This window comes from Quercus suber, unplaced genomic scaffold (assembly GCF_002906115.3).
Source record: "Quercus suber isolate HL8 unplaced genomic scaffold, Cork oak 2.0 scaffold_75, whole genome shotgun sequence".
In the NCBI taxonomy this organism is placed as follows: Eukaryota; Viridiplantae; Streptophyta; class Magnoliopsida; order Fagales; family Fagaceae; genus Quercus; species Quercus suber.
This window is the reverse complement of record NW_027069540.1, coordinates 551,015-574,789: the sequence shown is the minus strand read 5'-3', so window position 1 is coordinate 574,789 and position 23,775 is coordinate 551,015. Positions and strand designations below refer to the sequence as shown.

At 33.0% G+C, this 23,775-nt stretch overlaps 2 protein-coding genes across 2 annotated transcripts; both read right to left on the bottom strand.

Moving 5' to 3' along the window:
* Positions 1–424: 424 nt before the first annotated feature.
* Positions 425–3,267, bottom strand: LOC112029657 (uncharacterized). Its single transcript, XM_024062349.2, has one exon. The coding sequence runs from the start codon at positions 2,518–2,520 to the stop codon at positions 808–810; it is 1,713 nt and encodes a 570-aa protein (XP_023918117.1). The 5' UTR covers positions 2,521–3,267; the 3' UTR covers positions 425–807.
* A 14,042-nt stretch (positions 3,268–17,309) lies between these two features.
* Positions 17,310–21,832, bottom strand: LOC112029647 (uncharacterized). The gene is made up of 3 exons (XM_024062337.2): positions 21,062–21,832; positions 19,811–19,967; positions 17,310–19,139 (listed from the first exon to the last, which is right to left on the bottom strand). Exons 2-3 carry the CDS (start codon positions 19,959–19,961, stop codon positions 17,713–17,715), a joined length of 1,578 nt encoding a protein of 525 aa, XP_023918105.1. The 5' UTR covers positions 19,962–19,967; positions 21,062–21,832; the 3' UTR covers positions 17,310–17,712.
* Between the last annotated feature and the right edge of the window lie 1,943 nt (positions 21,833–23,775).

The following is a 23,775-nucleotide window of genomic DNA, read 5'->3' as shown; positions in this document are numbered from 1 at the left end:
ACTTGATGATGCATGGTTTGGTCATCTGTTATAAAGTATGATATTTTCAAGTGAGAAGCCGCCTGTACCGGCTTTATCTTGCAGAAATAACTCCAACATGTTGTATCTTGTGGTCCATTCCCTCTTTTTCTATAAAGAAAATATAAATATTTATGGTATTTTCTATAGAGCATAGTATATATATGCAGCATTGAGATTTAATAGCACCCGTGTACACTAAGTTTGAGAAGGAAAGAAGGGAGTGAGTGAGTGAGTGAGATAGGTAGTCATGATTTATGGTGGGTGACTAAACACCCACCTTGAGCTCACATGCCATCTTTATGTACATTATAAAATTGCTTTTAAACTCCTCATGACTTCACATACCCCCAATGCAAATTTTCAACACCTCACTCATTTTCTATTTGGTGCCAAGAAAAAATAATTACCACAAAACAAAACACCTTTTAGTGTTTATGTGAAGAAAAGGTACATTTTTCTAGTAGAAGCTTAAGCATGAGAAGAAAATGTAAAACCAAGTTACAATATTGAAGTTTGGAAGTGAAGCATCAAACATATTGATGAACTTGTAATGTGCAGGAATTTATCTTATTCTATGACAGGAAAAAACCAAAAAAGTAAACTTATAGTAAAGAAAGTGTTAAACAAAAATTTATCTATGAAATTTGAAGTTGTTCTTGAAGGCAATGAGCAGTAATATGCCTTGGTGCATAGTTGAATCCTGTAAAGAATTAATGAAATAGTATCCAGAAACTTGTCTGTACACTTGTGAAACTTTATTGGGAGCCATGGCCAGGACTAGGAAGTTCAGTTAGAGGTCAAACTCACTAGGGCCTCATGCTTGTGGGTGCTTCCCACCCACCATGGTGTGAACCCAACATGTCCATTGTTCTCTTCTTCAACAGGAGCAGGAAGATTGAGATCAAGAAAGTCTTGAATTTCTGGAACTGGTTTCTGAATTACAAGGGTTGGATTGTTTCTAGCCTCTGAGACAGCAACCAAGTGGGATCTTTTGTGACCTCCCAAGGCTTGGCCTGATGGAAAAACTTTGAGGCAAATTGGGCACTCATGCCCATTACTCTTCTTGGACCCAATACCTGTGTCAGTCTTTACATCACAAACAGCCACTCTGTCTTGCTCAGTAGGTTTCTCATTGTAGCCTGATTTGATGAGCTTACTGTCTGCTGAAGGGTCAAGAGAGAGTTCAGTTTCAATGCTGTTTTCACTACCCTCGATTCTTGTAGCAAAGCAACCTTTGATCTTTTTATGGCTAGCTCTGTGCCCTCCAAGAGCTTGGTATGAGTGAAAGACTTTGTTGCAAGTAGTACACTCAAATTTACTCCTCTTATGTGAACTCTTGCTGAATTCAGAATCCATATCATTTGTGTTCAATTTTTTCAAAGGATCTGAGTACAATTCAGGATCATAGGAATTGCGAACCTTTTTCTTGCTTGAGTTACACTTAACGGAAGCCAATTGAGCTTGATCTGATGCAGTTTCCTTAGAGAAAACTTTCCCCAATTTAACTTCAGAATCCTCAAATCCTAACTGATCATCAATCTGAGACTTCTTCATCATATCATTCTTGAAAATCCCATCAGTGGAAACTTCAGTTTCAATCATTCTGGGCAGAGTTCTTGAATTGCCAGGAGCACAGAATTCTGACTCTTTCCCTTGGACATCCTCAAAATCCAAATTACCAAGCTCCAACTTCTTATCACTAAGTTTCTTCACTTGAAAAATCTTATTACCATTAAACACAGAAGTCTTGCCCACAGTTTTAGAAATCAGATTAGTTTGAAAAGATTCTGGAGCTTCTAAGTAAACAGAATTATTATCAGAAGACTCAGCAGCAGAATTCAAACCACCCCAATGACCGACATCCCTAGAAAGCATCATCAAGCACATAGCAACCTCTTCCTGTTCTTGCTCAATCTCAGAAACAGAAGAGGAAGCATTGGCAAAAGACAAAGAAGAAGAGGTTGCAGCAGCCATGTACCTTGTTGTTCTTCTTTCTGATCTCCTCTTTTTATTTGGAGCAGTGGTTTCATTGTCAGATTGGCTGTCTATGACCAGCTTCTGGTTAGCACTAGTCCATGAATCTTGATCATCCAAGCTACTGGAACCTTTTTCTTTCTCTGAGTGACACTTCATGTGACCAAACAGAGCTTTCCAAGACTGGAACTCTTTCCCACATTCTTTGCAGAACCTGTTATAGAGTGAAAAAGTATTTTCACTTGAATCTGCAAGCCTCTTAGTCTTCTTGGGGTTCTCTCTAAGACCATAGCCAGCTTGAGTCTCAGGTTCCACACCCAACTCAGCATTAGTGTGCTTTCTTCCTTTCTTGAAAGGGGAGAGCTTTGTTTTGCTGAGCTTTTTATCTTTTTCAGCAGAATTATTGGTCAAATGAGACCTCATGTGACCTCCCAAGGATCTACCACAAGGGAAGGTCTTGCTGCAGAACTTGCACATATATTTGAATTCTTGAACTTCTTCCATTGAATTATAGTCACACTTCATCAAAGAAAAACAAAGATCAGAGGAGCAAATGAAACTTCAATTCTATCACAGAATTTGAGACAATGGTATTTCTTTTTTGTCTTTTTGGTCTTACTATACTAAAAAAAGCCAAAATGGCAATGAAACAGAGGACCACAAGGTAAAGAGAGAACTAGATCCAGATCAGAACAATCAAAGGTGAAAGCTCAAATCTTGTGAAGAAGTTTGTGTTAGATCACGGTTGTTCTTGCTTTCTGAACTAAGCAGAGAATAACCCATCTGAGATTTCAAAGAATTATAAAGGAAAAAACAAGATCTGATATGCACAAACAAAGAAAGAAAAAGGCAAGGATAGGCTTAGTAAATGTGCACTATGCAGTAGCTTTGTCTCACCGTATTGGCTGTTTCTTGGGTAGTTGAAATTGGAAGGAAAAAATATCAAAACTTTGGAAGAAGGTGGAGGGAGTGGAAGGGTCTGTTTCCGTTACCTTTGCTGCTAATGATAGTGATGAACAAGCCTAGTAAGAAAAATTAAAAAGACTAAAAAAAGTGAGTGAGTGAGTGAAGCGTTTGTTTCTCCATTCTCTCACTACTTTCCTCCGTCTCTCTCTCTCTCTAAGCTTGACTATATTTGGAGGAGAGAGATCCATGCATGGAAGCAAAGATTAAAAAAGAAATAACAACAACAACAAAGAGAGAGAAAGAGAGAGGAGGTAAAGGAGTGGAAAGAAAGCAGCACGTGTACTCAACTGAGGATACTACGCCACCCCAAATCTAATGGCTTGAGATTTGTCCAAGTGAGCATCCCTATGGGCACACAAACTAACTGCCATCCTTAACTATTCCTTCCTTTGTCTTGCTATTTTGGAATAGCTTAGCCCCGCTTTCTCTCTCTCTCTCTTCAAAAAAATCTAGTAGCATAAATACATTCATAATTTTTGTCACAATAAAAAAATGTCAAGTTTTATATAAAAGTGGCAAACAACCAGTCATAATTTGATAGAAGATTTATGGCAATAACTCTTTTACGTGGTTGCTTGAGTACTGTAAAAGTGACAGATAACCAGTCACAATTCATCAGGAAGAAAAGTTATAGTAACAACTCTCCCATATGACTGACTGAGTGGTGGAGAAAAAGTGATAAATACATATAAAAGTAGTGAAAAACTAATCTTAATCTACCGCATGGAAAAGTTATGGCAAAAATTGAGGCTAAATTTGGGTACTAGAAGTCTATAACTACCCTCATATTTCACCTACACGCACTCTGCAGAAACAGTACACACAACACAAGTGTAAAGTTCCACTCTCTGCCCTGGCCGTTATTCTTTTGGACTTTCTTCACTTTTTTTTAAATTAATTTTTCCAAAGAAAATAAAGGATTTTCCATGTAGGGTCCCCCCAAGTTTATCCTCAAACCAGTTCCTTCTGTTTCCAAGTAAAGCAGGCCCATGTCTATGTTCCTCAGTCTATATTAATAATCTTTCTTGGTACACTAAAGGGTATTCAAGTAATTCAATTTTTTTTGTACAACCAATTTGGCTGTGATGATTGCATTGGTAATGGTACTGGTAGGTGATGAAATTGGGAGAAAAGTTCTTATTAAGCATTTGCACCAATTAAGTACTTGAAAAAGGGTGCTGCTACAAGCTGCAATGTTGTGTAAGCTTTGCACCAGGGCAGCTATATCTATTTATTCAACTCTTATCCTTGGAAATGAATCACCCAAAACATCTTTACTGCAAGAGCCAAATTGATCCAGCTAGCTTATTAGGTTACCATGGATGGAATAAATTATGTTTGATTTGGTATCCTTTGAAATTATTCATTGGATAGAGCTAAAGACATGGAAACCATCTTCCATATGAGGTCATTCTTGTGGAAATTTACTAGGCATTCAACCAACCAAAATTAAGTAGCTGCATGTCTAGCACCTTCAGACATTTTCTATGTAATTAGAAATTTTTTATTCTTGGAAGTAACATAATTTCACTTTCTATGATTCTTTTTTTTTTTTCTTTTTTCTTTTTCTAAAAAAGTTCCTTCCTATGGTTTATAAGTTCTTTCTAAACCTAGTTGAACAATAATTATTTAGTAAATCAGATATATGCATTATCTTTCTTATATAACAAATTTTAGCGTGAGACCCACACACTATGAGAGGGTTTAATTATGGCAATATATATTGTTCAGAAATGAAAACTGTAATCTCTTATATATTTAACTTCAATTAGAAATTGTGAAGTGGAGGCAGTGACATTAAAAAAAGAGTGATATCAGGAATACTACAATTTTTAGTACATAATCTTTACAAACCTTATCTCAAAAAAAAAAAAAAAAAAACGTTTAGACATTCATTTGCTATCTTTTTTGAAATTCACGAATCACATTAATTATCACATTACCTAAAGATTATGTCGGTATTATTTTTGCACAAAATAATAAGACAAAAAAATAATGTCGTATATGCAAGGAAAAAAATATCAAGAACTTTTTTCTACACTTTTTACAACGAAGAGAAAAACAAACCTTAGGAACAGGTTGTTTGTTTTTTCTTTATTTTGTTTTTGTTGTTCTTTTCAGAGAAGTACAATATGGTAAGCACTAATTGTTTCACTATGTAGATCCCTTTAGATGAAACTTTATCCCAAGTGTTAGTATATGTCCTACTCACAAGCCATTTGTACACAACTAAATCCTCTATGGAGGTCAAATTTATGGAAAGCCTTTTTCTCTCTTTCATTATGAGCCTGCAGGTTGAAAAGAACTTGTTTAGAAGTATTCTAAATAATCTACCATAAATTACAAAAAAGAAGATAAGAATTTTACAGAATACAAAGTATATACACAAACTAAGGGAAACAATTTAATTGCTAATCCATTTGTATCTGCCTAATTTAGACCATTTAATTAATTAGTACAAGCTGGGGTCTGAATATTACTCTAGTAGTTCATGTTTTATTATGTTGTTGTTGTTACAACTTGGCCAGCATGGTTGAGCTGCGAGCGGCGTTGCCGGCCATTGTTCGCCAAGCCGGCTCTCATTGCACTAACTGTAATATTAATGTCTTATTAGCAACTATTAAACATGATTAAACTGAATAAATTCCTGCCTTTGTGCCCTTCTTGCCGGCATTTTAGTACAATGTTTAGCTGTACTTTGTTTATTAGATTTTTCCTTCTTCTTCTCCTTTTTCTGTTTACAATGTCATGGATGATAGAGAAGTTTCATATAAAAATCACAAAGTGATTAAATAAGAGTATGCAAAATGCAATTGCTTTTTGGCATACTAATTTTAAAATGGAACATGTGGATGCATCATGTGTGCCTATAATGGCCTGTGTGTGTGTGCACTACAACGTGTAAACCAATTATGCAATGGTTAATTATTGATGAACCACTTCAAATATATTATACACATATTCAGGTTCTAGGTTGGTTGAAGCAGTGACTGTTTGGAAAATGAAATTTGTTTCTTTTTCAAGAACAGCATTATTTAACACAGAAGTCACCTATACAGAAATATTATATGCATTGTATTGGTATCAAAATAGCACAAAATGTATATCATATATATTTCATTTCAATAATGTTAAATGTGTTTTCAGTTTTTCAACTTTAGCAAAAGCGGTAGCAAAGGCCCAAAAACTAGAAAGAAAAATTTGAACAGAAGCAAACTTATGATTGCATGCAAAATCAAGCATGCTTTCAAATTTTACTTATAACTTAACAAGGCTTCTAAACCACCCACTTCTTGCCCCTTTTGACTTTCTTCTCTCTTTTTAACCCTTCCTTTTCTTTAATATCCCTGTTAAACTCTTTTGGGGTTCTCTTTTTTCAGGGGAGGTGCTCAACTACTGGCCTATATGTCAAAGAAATAATATGTATGATTTGCACACTGGCTTCTACCTATAGAAACTTCACTTGAGAGTGAAGTGTGCTGGCCCTTCAAAAGTGATGCTCAAATTGACAAGTACACTCCTTCCAAGGAGAGACTGGCCACTCCTTGTCTTCTACCACTTCTACTGTATTAACACTAAGATAAGATGCTCCACTTTGTCTTTGGCTTTATGCTTCCTCAGGCTACCCTCTATTCCTCACCATCCATGGCAAAATCCTAATTACCATTATGGGTGGGACATAGAGTTGGTCTCACTTTTGGACCTTCTTAGCCCTTTCACCAGCTCTATCCACTTCTCATCTATCCAAATCTTCTAATCTTATGTGCCTTCTCTCTTCATACTTTTGTCAACACCCAATACTTCCTTTGCCTGTTATAACTATACAGCTGCACCATCTTGTAAATTTCTTTATCCACAAGGAAATGACCTATTCAATTGTGATATATCATATATATATATTGCTACAATGTACCAAGTGAAGCTTAGGGTTTTGAGGGTGTGCTAGTAAGCACAAAGCAGTGGCTCTTAATGGCTGATATTATAATAAAGGACTGAAAAATTGCAAAGTGAAAATTGATAAGAAGGCATGCAATGTGTATGCCCTTCCACATAGCCATCACGCTTGTCAAATATAAGCGCAATTTAGCATGCACAATAAGTGATTAAAGAAATAAAATTATTAGAAATATCTTTGATGATCAAGGACAACCTTAACTATTGCCTAAAATTCAGCTATATCACACTGTTTCATATTTCTTGACTGATCAGTTAGCTAAGCTCACACGGCCACAATTATCAGTGATTAAAGAAATAAAATGATTACAAAGTTGCATCATTTACAAGCATATTAAAGCTTTAATGAAATCACAAGCTAGTAGTCTTAGCGGTTGGGGCAATTCTACTCAAACAGCTTTTAGTAGCAAATCAAATAGTATTTGCTTAGTTAGATACAAAGTTGCTTACTTAAATACATAAAAAGAGTCAAGCTCTAGATTATCAAAAAATAAAGAAAAGAGACAAACTCTAATAGAGAGTGGAATAGCACAAGTTTCTTCCAAATCCAACACCTTTATGAAACCTCTCTCTCTGCCCATTGATTCCATAGGAGGATGATGCATTTTGGTTTATTTTTGAGTATTATATACATGAAGCAACTACTACATGTCTTAATTTGGCCCAATCATAAAAGGTGCATGTGTTCCTTCATAAAAGTAATAATGGTGCCTATGTTATTAGAGAACAAGTTCTCACCAGCAATGCTTAGGGTATACTCAAAAGTCAGTGAATTTTTAGAAGAGAATTGTATTGAGGGAAAAAAAAAAAAACTATTATGTGGGATCCATTTTCTTACCTCATCTTTGGGATGAAATGGTGGGTATGGATTTGGGATAAGAACATGTCCAAAACCCCATTACCATCACTCCAATTATGTTTATTGGTTGCTTTTTCATCAACTAGGCAAGAAGTCATTTACATAGTTGTAAATACCTAATCCATAGCCATGTGGGTCTAAGAATCAAAGAGTAGTTCATATAAATATAACCATTACATTAGGTGCCTCTTTTAACCATATCCTAGAATTCTTGTTTTTCTCCTCTCAATTTTCTCCTCATCATTAATCCTTGCTTGACCTTAGAAACACCGTTTTTTAGAATTTAAAAAATAAAAAATAAAAATCACACACAGCTAATATTTAGGTGTACATGGAAGAGTGGTCCTTATGTATAGTTACAAGTAAGATATTGTCAAAAACTCAAAAGTAGCTTATTCTGAAATCAAATGCCCACAAACTATTTCGTATTTCTAATTAATGCTAAATGTAAGTTCATTTTCAAACTCATTCAATTGTCAAAGTTTAATCATACTCAAGACAAAATGAAAGATATATTTATTTTCGGTGGTCAAGTAACATCACTTTTCCCAATTATACAAACATATCCTTGAAGCAAATGAAATGGAATCTCCCATTTAAAACTTTGTAATTGTCAAATTGTTATGAATAAATTTCAGGAAAATCTTTTTTACCATTGACCCTAAACCGTAAAAGCTGGCATTTATGTTTTCTTGGCATCCATATAGAAAACCATAGTTAAGAAAAAGAAAAATTGGGAATCATTTTAAAAATTGAAATATTTTTTTACGGTTATTAATAGGAGAAAGACTTAAGCTGTTAAGTTTATTCCAAACCTTCAATTGGGCTTTTTTTTTCTTAAGAAGAAACTCAATAGGTTGATTGTAATTTCAGTTGAAGTTTAAGAGAGTAATTATTTTCTGAAATCTCAAGGGAGGTCAATGACTTGATGTATTTCACCTTTTTCTTTTTCTTTTTTTCCTTTTTATTGAAAGGTCACAGAGTCACCACCAAACTCTTTAGTTCAAGTGGTACCTCCCCAAGCACCAAGTGTCTGGAGGGTTGAGGGGTTCACATAATAGTAGGAGCCATTTCTAACCAATATAATAATAAATAAAGGGGCCATAGAGTCTATGAGCTATTAGGCTACAAAATGAGAGGAAGCTCTACCCCTTCCCTTAAACCTATCTCAGGGCCTCCCCTTGTTGAAACCGGGATTCAATTTCAAGTGTTTTATTTCTTGACAAGAGACTTGACACATAAGTCACAAATTGTGTGTAAAGTACATTACAGTGACTTTCAATGCAGCCTCACTAATTGATAATTATTTCAAGCATTGCATGCAAACCTTTACCGAGTTGGATATGTAGTGAATAATAAAGCCCCTAGCACCTTCACCAGCCTTATCTTTTTCTTTTCTTTTTGTTCTTTCCCTGGACATGTCAGCTTATTGCTTTTCTTAGTCTCACACCATTCTAGAATGTGTTTAAATTGAGGAAACCCAATTTACTGGTTAGCATTCAATAAGAAATTCGGCACTTGAAAAGTTACATGCAAAGGTGAAGCGAATTCAACATTGTAGTTAGGTAGGTATTTACATCAATGAAACAAAATGTGGCCTTGAGTCAAGCTTTGGCATTAAATAAAAAGATAAAGATTTTAGTTCATGATTTGTTTAACTAAGAAGCTGTCCTTCCAAAGACCAAGACCATGTAGTTGGTATATTTCCATTAATTGCAAAGGTGAAAAATCTGGGATTTAACTCACACGACATGGTATATTTCTATTACATAAGAATTTTGACTTACATCCCATGCTTCAAAAGTACTAAACACAGTAAAGACATGACACATATCTTGAAATGACCGCGTGTTAACCTAGTATCCCGTCTCGTGCACAGAACATTGGATGGAAGCTTTGCCCTTTACAGTTTACATGTGAACAACAAACAACAGGCCACAGTCTATACTAGAAAATTAATTCTTTCCCATGTGGAAAGTGAGCCGGTACAAAGTGGTAGCTAAATATGAGTAAATACATTCATAATCAATCACAGGACTACAACCACTTTGATGAAGATGAATAGTTGGGAACTATTTTTCTCAAAATTTGATTAGAAAGAAGACTAGTAGTAGGCTTTTGTTAATGGAAGCAGTGGCCAAAGTTAGTATTGTAGCCACTGCACTAAATGACTAAAAATACCAATTGCGTGTACAAGTTGCAAAGAATTATACTACTTAGATGAATTTTTTAATGGCAAAGGCATCTCTTTTTATCTTTATCCACGAGTATCAAATGTTTGGTTCTCAAAGGGTTCATGTAAAAAGTGATAGATGGTGTGGAAAATTCATGCTTTCCTTTTTCTTTTTCTTTCTTTTCTTTGATTAATCAGATTTTCATGCTTTCACAAAATTCCATGTTGAAACACCGCAATTGCAGTTGCAGACTAGAAGAGACACTTCAGTTGCCATCAACCTTTCTGGCTGCCTAAATCTAGTAGTCCTTTCCAACCACTACTTTAAGGTATTGTTTTGTCTAGTCACTGGTTGTGACCTTCTGTATATATTTTGGGACACCAATCGATGTCTTAAAGAAAATTGGATAGGTTCATTGTGCCTAGGTACAGATCCATTATCCACAATGGATTATGGAACTATTACAGAAAATGGAACCATGCATCATCTACTCAAGGCAAATATGACAGAAAGCAATCATTTATCTTCACCAATTCTCACATACCTGTTTAAATTTAGGATTATGGATTTGTAAACATGAAGCTACCTATAAACACTTTCCTAAGGAGTGACTAAGAAGAGAGTAAATTTTCTTGTTGGTCATGATAATTGTAATAAGAGAACAAGAGCATCTGCTACAATTAGACTTGGTAAAATTATTCTTGCACCCATTAATCCTTTCAAGGAAAAAAAAAAGTATGGTAAACTACTGGCAATATTTGGACCCAATCCAATCCGACTTGTTTGAGAGGCTTCTACTATAGTAAAATTTATGATAAATTGCATTTTATTAAACCCTACATTTTAGGTTGGTTTCAAATTAAACCATGAAGTTAAGAATTCTTACATGCTAAAACCTTATATAGTTTTGTTAGTTTCAAATCAAACCTGAACTTTAAAAAAAAAAATTGTAAAAATATATACCTCAAACTTTTTAGGTTTGATTTGGAGGTTTAAATTGATGGTTTAAAAGTAGAGGATTCAATTTTAAACTACCAAAACAATAATGTTTAAGTTGTAATAGTCTTAAATTTCAGTGTTTAATTTGAAGAAAAGTGCTATGTCCACAATATTTTCATTGGTGGTAAGTTGGGTTTTTTTTTTTTTTTTTTTTTTTTAAATACTAAAAATTCTACTTTAACTTAATCTAAGTGTATATATGTATGAAGCTCCTTACTGGAGACTTGAAATCTGGCTCTTACCCCTACATCACACAAGCACTTATATTTGTAGAGTGATTATCGCACCAAGAGTGCACAGTGGTATAGTAAGTTATTATTGGTTCTAATTTCAATCCACACCTTAAATTATTTTTTTATCAAGTTGTAACTAATAACAACATATCACTTAATATTTGTTGTGAAAATGTTATGAACATAGCATTTCACTAATATGAAACTACTTAACTTGAAACCAGCCTATAGTATAGGAATTAAAATGTACGTTGTCCTAAAATTTAAAATTTTAATACTTTTTTTATCCTTTTTAATTAAATACTAAAGTTATATTAAATTTTATATATTAAATGAAAATACTAAATAGTTACTTGTCAACTTGAGGAGTAACTCAACTAGTAAAATTTTTAATGATTGAAAAAGAGATATGGAGTTCAATCCTCGCCTACACCAGAAACTGATTGGTGTCTTAGTCTAATAATAAAAAGCTATCATCAAGAGTAGACGCTATAAGTTAAAACTCTCTCTTTCTATACCTTGCATACTATATTTTATTCTTAAATATTTATATTTTTTTTTTATTTAGGAATTTAACTTTATTTATATTTTGCATATTAAGGGTTCCCTTTTTTTAATGTATTCTTTTGTAAATCATTATACTAGTAGTAAGGACTAGATTTGACCTCTAGTCCACTAATAGTGAATGATGGCCCAACAAAACCAACACAATATATTTGTTAGAGAATGGATTATATAAGAGAATAGCTCAATAAATCAAGTATGGACTATAATTGTTCAGATTCAAGCTAGGAAGACAAACACAATGTTAAGGAAAACCCTACTCAGTCGTATCTGAGGATGAAGTATTCTTATATTTACTTAAGTTATCTAAATATAAGGTATTCTTTTTTTTCTTTCCTCTTTTTTCTCTCTCCGATTACATGCCCCATTTTTCAAGGGGGCCTTTCCTTTACACTGTGTTTGGTTGGAGTGAATTTAGGAATGATGGAAAACATAGGGAGGAAAATAGGGTGGAAAATAATGTTTTCCATTGTTTGGCAAAAGAAGGAAAATGGGGAGGAAGGAAAACCCGGGAGAAAATTTTCTCTCCCAGGCCCACAAAATTCATCACCCAAATCGGGAGGAAAATGCTGGAGAGTCACAGCACTTTTACACAAATACCCCGTTCTGGAATCAAGTAAAAAAAAAAACAAAAAAATAGAGAGAGAGCGTTGGAGAAAAAACAGAAAGAATAAGTGCTAGAACGTTCTTGAATGGGGAAGAAAAAGAAAATAAAAGAAAGGGGATAGAGATAAGGACAACGTGTGTGGAGGAGAAACAGAAGAAGAAAAAAAAAACATATGGATGAAATGAATGCTGAGAAAGGAGAAATAATATAATGAAAAATCCTAATTGAGAAATGTTACCACAATATTTTCACAATAAATTTTAAGTAATGGATTGTTATTAGTTAATATTGGTGAGTAAAAAAATAATTTCAATGGTTTCAAATTAGAACTAGTAACAACTTTCCACATAAATTTTGTTGTGAAAGTATTGCAAAAAATGTTGTGGACATAACACTTCTCATTGAAAAATATAATTATTGGTAAATTTTATATTATTTAATGAGTACAAATAAATTTATTTATTATCTATTATATAACAAGGGTATAATAATCAATTTATATAAACTACATTTTCTATTCTTCCACTTTTCTTTTCAACCAAACAAAAAGTTTTCCACCCTCCCACTTTTCCATCCCTTCAACCAAACACATACTAGGGAAAACTAAATATTTTCTATCCTCCTACTTTTCCATCTTCCCACTAATTTTTCATCCTCTCATTTTTCCACTCCTCCAACCAAACAGACCCTTATATATTCTTGTTCTTTTTCATCCCAACCTTCCACTTGTTGATCATGTAGGTGCTCTCTTGGATGCTTGTCCCATTAGAAATCTCCTGGAAGCTTTGTGAGTAGTTGTGAACTGAAATATCTTTGCTCAATGGTCATTTCCATATAAATGTGGTCAGTTGATTATGTGCAGAGTATTTAATATGGTGGTAGCAACCTTCTTCTCAGATATTTCTTAGGTTACTGTTGGCTCCTTTCCCTAAAGCTTATTCGCAGAAGTATGGTTGCCCCTTGCACGGTATTCTCTAGGCGACTGGGGTCCAACCTTCCACAATACTTTCCCAAGGAAGTTTGGCTCCTTGGGAGACACCATCCGTTCGTTATTATTTGTCTTTGTCCTCAACCCATTGACCCCATACTCATTTTACCGTTTGACCATCCTCGAATTTCTATATATCCTCGGACATGGCTCATGACCTAACACTTCTACTCAACTTACTCGTTCTTACACTAGTAAATTAATAAAATTAATTATTAAACAATAAATTTAAGGATTTATGTATATCCGACTTTTATTTTTGAGTAAAGTATAAATACGTTTATTTATTTATTTTAATTAAATTTGTGTGTGTGTGAAAAAGACTAGTGTAGTGCACAATAGGTCAACCAATTCTAGCAAAGCTTGGTATGGGTAATAAAGTCCATGCCTATATTTCACCCGTATGAAGTCAAGTCAAACCTAAACCCATTTGACCCGACCCAATTGTCAATTCTAGCTACAGTCAAGAATTCATGATTTCTATACCTTTTTTTCATGGTGATTTGATTTTTCCTTTCAGATATATTAATGTAAATAGATGCCTTAAATTGTTAACCATAAGTTCACGATTCAAATCTTTCTCACCCATTGTAATTGTCCAATTTATCAAAAATAATAATTCTTAAATAAATCATCTTGATGGATTCTTTTATGATACCTATGCTATGACTTTGAGATATATTACCACTAGTATTTATATCATAATAATTTATTTTAAGTATTTTAATTTAACCTTTTATTTATATTCATAAAAAGAATGGTGGGGATTAAACACTTGAAAAAAGAAGTATAATCTATCTATACTATATATAAAAATGAAAGTGTTGAGCATTTTTTTTTTTTTTTTTTTGAGAAACAAAGTTTTGAGCTTAATTTTGCAAAACTTGTAGTGTCACGCATCAGCCACATCATTTACAATTTTCCCTAGCATTTTTTCATCTTTTTTTTTCCTTTTGGTCAATGGCTTGTCAAATTCATACCCTTTAATGCATGCACCTTATTCAATTCCCTCCTTCCTGACTTCATATATTCTACCGATTCATTTTAACCTTCCACTCCTCAATTTTCACTTTTCTTTTCCCTTCTTAATTTCTCAAGTCAAAACTTGGGTTCAGAGCCTCCAACGCACTAGACCTGTTGCATTGATGACACGTGATACCATCACAATGGGTCCAGTGCATTGAAAAAAAAGCCAAGTACAATTTCTCACTCTAACCTTATTCTTCTTGCACCATTCATCTTCCATCTTATTTTCTATATAAATTTCTTATTACTCCTTTTAAACCCCCTAAAAAAAAATAAATAAATAAATCACTCCATGTTCTGTCTATAGCAAAAAAAAGGTCAATACTTTCTCTATTTCTTCCATTTTGTATCTCTGTTTCTCATTTTTTTTACTAAGGTTCTTTTTTTGTGTATTAATTGCCACATCAAATTTTCTATGTTAATGATATAGTGTTATCAAAATACTATCAATTTTAGTATATTAATTAATTCAACTCTGTTTTGGCCTTATGTATTTTGCTCTATTATGCAGATCTATGATGGTCTATGCATTTTAGAGTTTTAATCTCCAATCAGAGGTTCTTTCTTTTCATCACTTCAGTTTTATTTGAGTTCTGGTGAGTATTTATTTATTTTTGAAAGTGGGTATTTAAGTTTCATATAATATTTGAATATGTATTTCATTGTTCATATCAACTATATGATTAATTGCTTATACAAACAGTAGCCTTTTATAGATTGCTTTCCAAGTGATGTTAAGTACCATAATTATTGGATATTAAAACCACACCACTGTATACTCATATGGTCAGAGTAGTTATTATGACACAAAGAAAACCAAATTTGTGCTAGAGAAGAATGGAACAGAAGAAATCCTATTCCATAAATCCATAAAGAGGATTACACAAAATAGGAAGTACTTTGCTCTTCTTATTAATGGATTGGCCACACATTGGTTGCCAAGGACAAGCTAAAACAACTTAGTTCCAAAAAGTAAATGGAACTTCAAAAAGAATTCATCTTGGTGATAGTATTATATAGCATTTGTCAAAAGATAATTCTCTTTCCATTAATGTTGATGGTTGAATATTGATAATTCTGTGCTTCTCAAATGTGCTGCAATTGTTAACCTGTCAATATTGAGAAGAAGAAAAAAAAAAGTGCTTTGGTGGATGAGTCAGTACAAAAAATTGAAGATACCTTTTGTTTAGATTTGTCCACTTCACGTGGAAGAGGTCCTCAAACTAGGTTTGCTTCCCTATCATTTTATTGTTGTAGAATTAATTTACTTTAAAGAGTTAGGCTATGACAGAGTTCATTCATTTCAAATTCAAGACTAATGATCTGTTTGTCTCTCTTGTTTCTTTCACTCGGTTGGGGATAGGTGAGGAAATATATTCAAGAAAGGCAATCAATGCAAGTCATTATTTATACTAACATTTCGATATTTATGTATATGCATGCCTTTTACTCAAAATCTTACAATAAATGTTTAATAACTAGCCAAATCATATTCAAATGCACACGTTCAACTATTGCTTTGAGAATCAGGTAATGGTATTATTCATATTTAGGGTCTGTTTGGTTATATTATTTAACCAACAATTTTCGTTGTTTAAACAACACAACATGTATTTCTACAACATTTAAACAATGTTACTAGAACAACATTACCAAACGGAATATGACGAGTTGTGGCTAAAGTTGTGTGAAATGGTGTGGTCCTAGCATTGCTCAAATATTAGTCATCTTTTGAACATTGATGTAAATAACTAAGGGTCCGTTTGCCACATGGCGAGTTGTGGCCAAAGTTATGTGTTGTGGCCAAAGTTGTGTGAAATGATGTGGTCCTAGCATTTTTCCTAATATTTATAAACACTCTTCTCACATGCTTTTTTTTTTTTTTTTTTTTTTAATTCTAATTAACTCAATTGGTAATGATTAAAACTTTCTCTCAAAAATAAGTATTATTTATAAACACTCTTCTCACATGCTTTTTTTTTTTTTTTTTTTTTTAATTCTAATTAACTCAATTGGTAATGATTAAAACTTTCTCTCAAAAATAAGTATCCCCCCCCACCCCCCGCCCCGTACTTTTTATGTTATTTGTATATTGTTGATTAATTATGATCTATCATATAGTTATCTTTATTTAGTTTTCGCTTAATTGTGTGGAAGAAAGAGATATCGCTCTACCTTTTGGAGAGAAATATTCCTATAACAATTGATTCTCATCCATCCATTTAGTGATTATCAAAGTATAAACAGTAACAATTTGGTTTAATAATTCTCCCAACGTAAAATAAAACAAAACTTTTTTACGGAGTTATGTTTTCATGCATTTTTAACTATATATATAACACCCAATTACAAAATACATTATCCATAAAGAACTTGCCATTTAAAACACATTGAATTTTTTAAAGTACAAAATATATCATATACTGCTATTTCAATTATACCCCATAAAAATAAAAAAATCAAAATTTTCTGAATATTTGATTGATAATATATGTACCACACCCAAACAAAATAGTACAGAGGGATTATAAAATTGTCTTCTTATTATTATAAGTAAGCTTTTAAAGTTGCAAATTATTATATGGGCAAAGGTTCAGAAATAGTACAGAACCTTTTTTTTAAGCCCAAGAATAAATTGTTTAAAAAACTTGATTTGACGGAGTTGACTTCCGTTAATCTGCTGAATATGCTTATTCACCAGAATCATCAAGATGCTTCACCAAGGAAGTCAACTCTTAAATATTTTCTCCACCTTAAGAAGTAAATTCCATGTAATCCTGTATTTGTTTATTCATCATTTTCATCCAATTGATGCTCCAAGGAAGAATCGGTATTCTAAATATACAATTTCACAAAGGTCAACTACGCTTGTCCTCTTTGCGTCCAAAGGGTGCATTATTATTATTATTGATGAACAAAGGGTGCATTTTTTAATACCTTATGATTAGTAAGTATATAATAATTCTTTCATTTTTAAAACAACTCAAAAGTTACATCAAGGAATCACATTCTTACACTTGGTGTATCTAGCAAGTCCTAACCACCTACAAAGAAAGATAACCATTGTTGATTTCTTTTTAGGTGTGAATGCAAATTCACATTTCTCAAATAACAAAAATAGGTGATAAGTAACAAGAATTAAGGCCTAAACACATTGAACCAATCACCTTCTAAAACTCTATCTTACAGAGGAGGCTAATGTACAAAGAGAAAAAAGAAGTTAAAACTATCACTATACTTTTTTATGAGATAAACACTTAGTAGATTTGCTTAATATGAAAGCCTCAAAATCCTGGTGCTTCCCAGAACTACCTCTGATGCTAGGACTAGCAACACTAGCTCAAGCTCTATTTCCAAGATCCGTCTCCAAAAATCTCTTCAATCATGCTGCAAGTTGGCAACAAGTCAACTTTATTCTTGGGGCAAGTCATAAACCCAGCATCCCAAACTTTATTGTCACAAGGCTCCATGATGTATTCATGGCCAACCCCACTGCTTAACCCGTTAACACTACCACCACTCGACCAGTGACTGCCATTTTCAGACTTCGCCTGAATTCCTTGCGAGGCAACCCCAGTGTCCGAAGACAAGCATGAATCATCTTGGACTTCCTCATCTCCCCTTTCATCCCAAGAAGTTTTATCCTGGAGCTGAACTGTGGGACTGGAACCACAGTTGTCAAGCAACTTATTTGGGTTTGTTTCTGAAATATTGGTGACACCCTCTCCACTAACAACATTTGCCTTTTTGTCATCATCACAAGTTCCATGTGCACAATCCTCATCATACTCTTGCAAATCATCCTCCCTGATCCGATCATAAACAGGATTGTCGTGGCATAAAGGAGACTCAACAGCAGAATCCTCATCCTCCTCTGTCACTACATGTTCATTGTCACTATAATCATCACTCCCATGCCATTCATCATTGTCACTGTCGATGTTCATTGGGTTACATCTGTTTTGTTCAGCCCTCCTTTGAAGCATAAAAACATTGAAGTAGTAACTGACAATCTCCTTTTTGGTTCGGGAGGGGAAGGCACTAGGGAGATTCTTCCAGAAATTCTTGTGCAATGATGCCGGATTTGAGAAGACAATTTCATTAAATAAATCTTCCTCCTCCTCACTCCATTTCTGTGCCACATGCTCTCCCATGTCAGAAAACCCCAACTCCACAAGTATTTCTTGCCCAACATTCTTCATAAGATTATATCTTGCTTCTGTAATGTGCTGTCGGACACATCTAACAGAACCCCCATCCTCACAGCTGCAATCAATTCTACCATTACCAACATTGTCACCATTGCACACAGATAAATCCAAATCAGGCATTGGAATGACACAGGTCCCCATCAGTCTCTTCTCATCTTCATCCCTAACAGTGAGGTCAGAGTCTGAAACTGCTTCAGGTGTGCCTAAATGAGTTGAAGTGCTCTTGGTGTCCTGTGAACTCCACGCTGGAATATCAGCTTGATGGTTGGGTCCAGTAGGAACAGGTTTCCGAGGAGGATGATCAAAAAGTATAGAATAGGCATCGTCACAGTGAGTTAATGTCTTTGTAGGACGCTCGGCATAAAAAAATTCTGGGAAAAAAGATACATGAACTGGTGCCTCTGACCGGAAATCTTCTTCACTTGTACTACTGGTTGCCCAGGAGGAGATGGAAGTGGAGGCAGGAACAATGGCTTCATTGTCCTCACTACTTCTTGGAAGATCAGTAAAAATGTCACTGAGCTTCTCATCAACTTCAATATTGCCTTTTAGGAATCCACCCTCTACCAATTACACATTACAACTTGATGAGTGTTGATTTAAAATTACAAAGGGAATCATCCAATCACTTAGTGATCTAGAAAATTCAACAAAGAGGCGAGTAAAAAAAACCCATTTAATGAACCTTGGTATTCATATAACCACTACCTTTCTAATGGTCAAACTAATGACAAACGTGCATTGGTTCAGAACAATGTTTAATCTGAAGATCCAAAATTTCCAACCAGGCACAAACAAAAGCTTACCTGGAAATAAATAACTAAAAACTCACTAAAAATATAACAAATAAAGGACAAACCAATTGGTAAGAAGAGACAATTATGTCATTTGACAATGAGGGACCACTGGTGAAGTTCAACCCCTTAGAGGGCTCCCACAGATAGAATCATTTAAAAACTTTTAAGTGGCTAGAATAAGAACTTTGATTTGAGAGTGGCTCAGAGGTCAGATGATTGAGATTACACAATCAGGTAAAACTTAGATACACAACAAGTGGCACAAATTAGATTAGGTGGGTGTATAATTGCACAGCTAGTATTCCCTATTTACACTTCACATCATAGCCTCCTTTTGTTTCTTTTTAATTTTTTATAGACAGGTTGTTAAAGGCTCTATGAACACTGAAGAAGCCCGCATTAAGCATTCCAAAATTAACAGAGACTAAATGCCTCACCTACTGTTTGAGGGAACTGGGAAGCATTTCCAGGAAAAACAGATTCCGAAAACGAAACTAGCTGATTATTGTCTTCCAATTGTCTTGGAAGCTTGGAAGAAACCTCAAATATTTCATCATCATCATCATCAAAACGCCTTTTCTGTACCATTTTTAACTGCATAAAATAGTTTAAATAAGTTAATGCAAAACAAAGAAAATGGTAACATTACTGTTTGATTGTAAGTTGTCGAACAAAACAACCAAAGAGAGAGAATTTTACCAAAAAATAACAAAAAAGATGTACTTCATTGCTTTTACCAATTGAAAAGATACAAAAGAGAAAAGAAACCAGACTAAGACATTTTCTACATTGCATCACTTAAAAACAACTATCCATCACTTAAAAACAACTATCCATCATTGATAAAAATAAGTTAGAAGATACACTGCTCTTAGTAACATTCTAAAGTGTCTATCTGTACAGGGTACTCTATTTCTCTGCCGCTTAAGCAAGCATTTTATAATCATCCAAATAATTTTGAACTTTCTGTCACTTCACATAGCAGTAGTTATAATCTAGAGCCTCATTCAAAGCCTAACATTTAAACTATTCTAACTTACGATATTTGTGAACTGCATAACAGCTAAGCTCGGTTAATGCTTCTTTTTCTTTTCTTATCTTTTTTTTTTAAAGAATAAAGTCATTCTAACTTTCAATTGGTATATGCTTTCATATGAAGCAAAGTCATCCTAAGAACTCTTCTGAAACTAAATATGACCATATACCAAAATAAGAAATTGCAAATTATTCTGTTTCACTACAATTTATTAGATAAACTCTATTGCCAAACACCCTTTTCTAAGGCATGCAATGAATTATATTATAAGCCATCAAAATGCATACATGAAGCATCTACATGTTGACATCACAACCATAAGAATTAACATGATATTTATATTAATCAATTTATTAATTTCATTTTCAATTATTGTTCAAAAAAATAGATGGGGCCAGTGACTTGTGCAACTCTTTCATAAATAGTTCACTATCTATAATAAGGGGCAATTTGGTAAATATAACTAGCAATCCTATTTTAAAACCAAAAAAATTGATAAATTATTTAATAAATAAATAAAGATCATTGCAAAAAATAAAAATAAAAACCCAAATAATTACAACAGATATTTATTTATTTTTTATTAATTAGAAATGGCAAGCTAAATTTTCAGAATTATTATTAAAAAAAAAAAAAAAGGACTGGTTTATACCTCAAGAAACAGTCTTCACCAAATGATATATCGGATCGTTGGATCGGGAAATTATAGTAAGCTTACGATAAATTAATGGACAAATTTAGTGAATAATGGTAAAAATTTCACTTTTCCCCAACCTAATTCAAGGAAATAAATAATTTTCTCCAAACCCTAACCCTAGATCTTCAAAGACTCAACGAAATCTCCAAAATTGAACCCAACCCACAAATAAATACAACGATTCCAGAGGAAGAACCCCGAAACGGAACAGATCTATGAATCAAACAGACCCTAAAAGAATCAAACCCAGAAACCCAAACAAAAAACCGCGAAATTTTTATACAAATCGGAAGAAATTGAAGGAGAAAAACAAGACCCAGAACCCAAAATCCCTAGTTGAAGAAACGGTTTCACAGATCTAAGATCGTATACACAGATCGAAAAAGAATTTCGAAAACCCTAACCCTAGAAATCGATCGAAGCCGTAGCTGGCGATAAAATTGGGATCGATCGGAAGAGGATAGCGAGGAGCGATCGAATCCGATAACGAATCGAGGATTCAAAGTGAAAATCAAGATCGAATTTGGGTGAGAAAGAATCTAGATCCGACAATTGGCGGCGATTGAAAAAAAAAAGGGTAAAAATTTAGGGTTAGCTAATTTTTTGTAAAGGCTAGTTCGGAAAGCGAAATACCGGAAAAGGACATGTATGTGGAATGTAATTACAGGGAATGCCCCTGCTTGTATGAGAATAGAGAAACGTCAATACAAGGTACATATATAATGAGGCAAACAACAAGTGATTTCGGGGGATTTTGGATTTATATATATTGTAGCCAAGGAATGAGCGACACGTGGCATGTGAATGGTGGGAAAGCAGTAAATGACAGTTTGGTTCAATTTCTTTGGTTTTGGCACCCTTTTTTTTTTTTTTTTCAACTTTCCTTCTACAGATTAATTTAACTATTCAATTTTGTTTCTCAAGAAAAAAAAAAGATTTAATTTAATTATATTTCCAAAAAAGAAAAGTAAAAAGGAATGGTTACTTGCTTAATTCATATGAAGCATACCTTAAAAATCAACATTTAATAAGCGACTATAAATTAGATTATGAATAAATAAATAAAAACAATATTTACTAATAATTTAAGAGAGAATGGATGAAAGATATCTCACCAGATATTACTAATATACTTCAGGCTAATTTTAACAACCTCCCTTAATTGAAATGCATTGTCATTCTTCTATATGTAATATATATATATATATATATATATAGTAGTAAGAAGGAAAAAAGAATTGTTTTAAAAAGAATTGTTTTGGTTTTATTAATAGACTATTTTGATTTATAAAAGGAAAAAAAAATATGGGTATGTATTCTTTAGGATTTTTATGATATAGATAATGAGTCATGTGATGTGATGCATAAATAATGTGTAAGGCTGCCAAAAGAGTCTTATGACTTATTGACATTGTCCATATTTATTTATATGCAAAAATTGAGTTCCAAACGAAAAAAAAATACTTTATTTAGGGACGAAACTTTTATTATATTACTTACCTATTATATGATGATATATAATTTGAAAATATTTTATAATTTTTGTTTAAAATTTTATTTTTAACATAAAACTAAGAATCAAGGTTGAAGACTCTTTTTTTTTTGGGGTAAAATTTAAAATATAATTTTAACAGTTTTTTTTTTTTTTTTGGCTACCTTTTAACTTTTAAGTCAGGGAAGGGGGGTTGAACTCAAAACATCCTTGTGAGAAAGTCAAGAGGTGCTAACTGACCCATGTCATACATGCATTTGATGAGATATTATGTTCAAAAATGTTTGAATACAAATCTCTTGTACCACTTTATATTCTATCAATCAACAATTTATCATGTATTTTTTTCTTATAAAATAATCAAATTTTAAAATGAAAAAAATAAAAATAGAAAACATGGCAAGTTTTAATTGGTGGAATACAAAAAATGGTATATGAAATTTGTATTCAAAATGTTGCAACATTTTATAAATTTTAGCTTTTAATTTACATAATCTAAAATTGATAAATCCAAATTGGAAGATTTTGACATTTTGACATTTTGTTGTAGTTGTCTTTAACTAACAACTTCTTTTTTTTTTTTTTTTTCTGATAAGAACTAACTAACAACTTCTTAATATTAGTTTTGAAATTTATTCACTTTGTTTATCCGAGTTGGACAACTTTATGTTTAATCTGTAATAATTAGCAACCTCTCCCCAAAAGAAAACAAACGTTTAAATTAATATTTAAATACAACTATTGTTTTAGTTTCATTTTTTATTTTGTGGAAGACAAATATATATATATATATATATATTTTTTTTTTTTTGCGAGTGTTTTTTACAAACTTTACAGAGTCGGATTCTCTTGCAAATGGGTAAACACCACTTTCGGTTATTAAAAATTTTCCTCATTTTCCTTTGGCACTTTGGAGTTTTAAAAAATAGTAATCAAATCCTTAAAATTTATAAAATGATCCAATTTGGCTCATATTACACTGATCAAGATTGTTATAGTTGAACTAACATTTTATAATATTTCCAATGAAATATTTATATTCAAAACCCCCACACCCAAATATCAAATTCCACTATATTTTTTTTAAAAGAATGAGTAATTTGCCATTTAATTCAACACATTTATAATAGAAAAAATTGTTTGTGTAGCTTAGCATTACACCCCAAACAATCCAAGT

What these genes read in the sequence shown, in the direction of transcription:
- LOC112029657 (XM_024062349.2), bottom strand. Translation starts at nt 2,520, where the DNA reads ATGAAGTGTGACTATAATTCAATGGAAGAAGTTCAAGAATTCAAATAT.
- LOC112029647 (XM_024062337.2), bottom strand. Translation starts at nt 19,961, where the DNA reads ATGGTACAGAAAAGGCGTTTTGATGATGATGATGATGAAATATTTGAG. An exon ending in CCAGTTCCCTCAAACAGTAG is followed by an intron (nt 19,140 to 19,810) that starts GTGAGGCATTTA and finishes TGTAATTGGTAG; the next exon opens with AGGGTGGATTCCTAAAAGGC.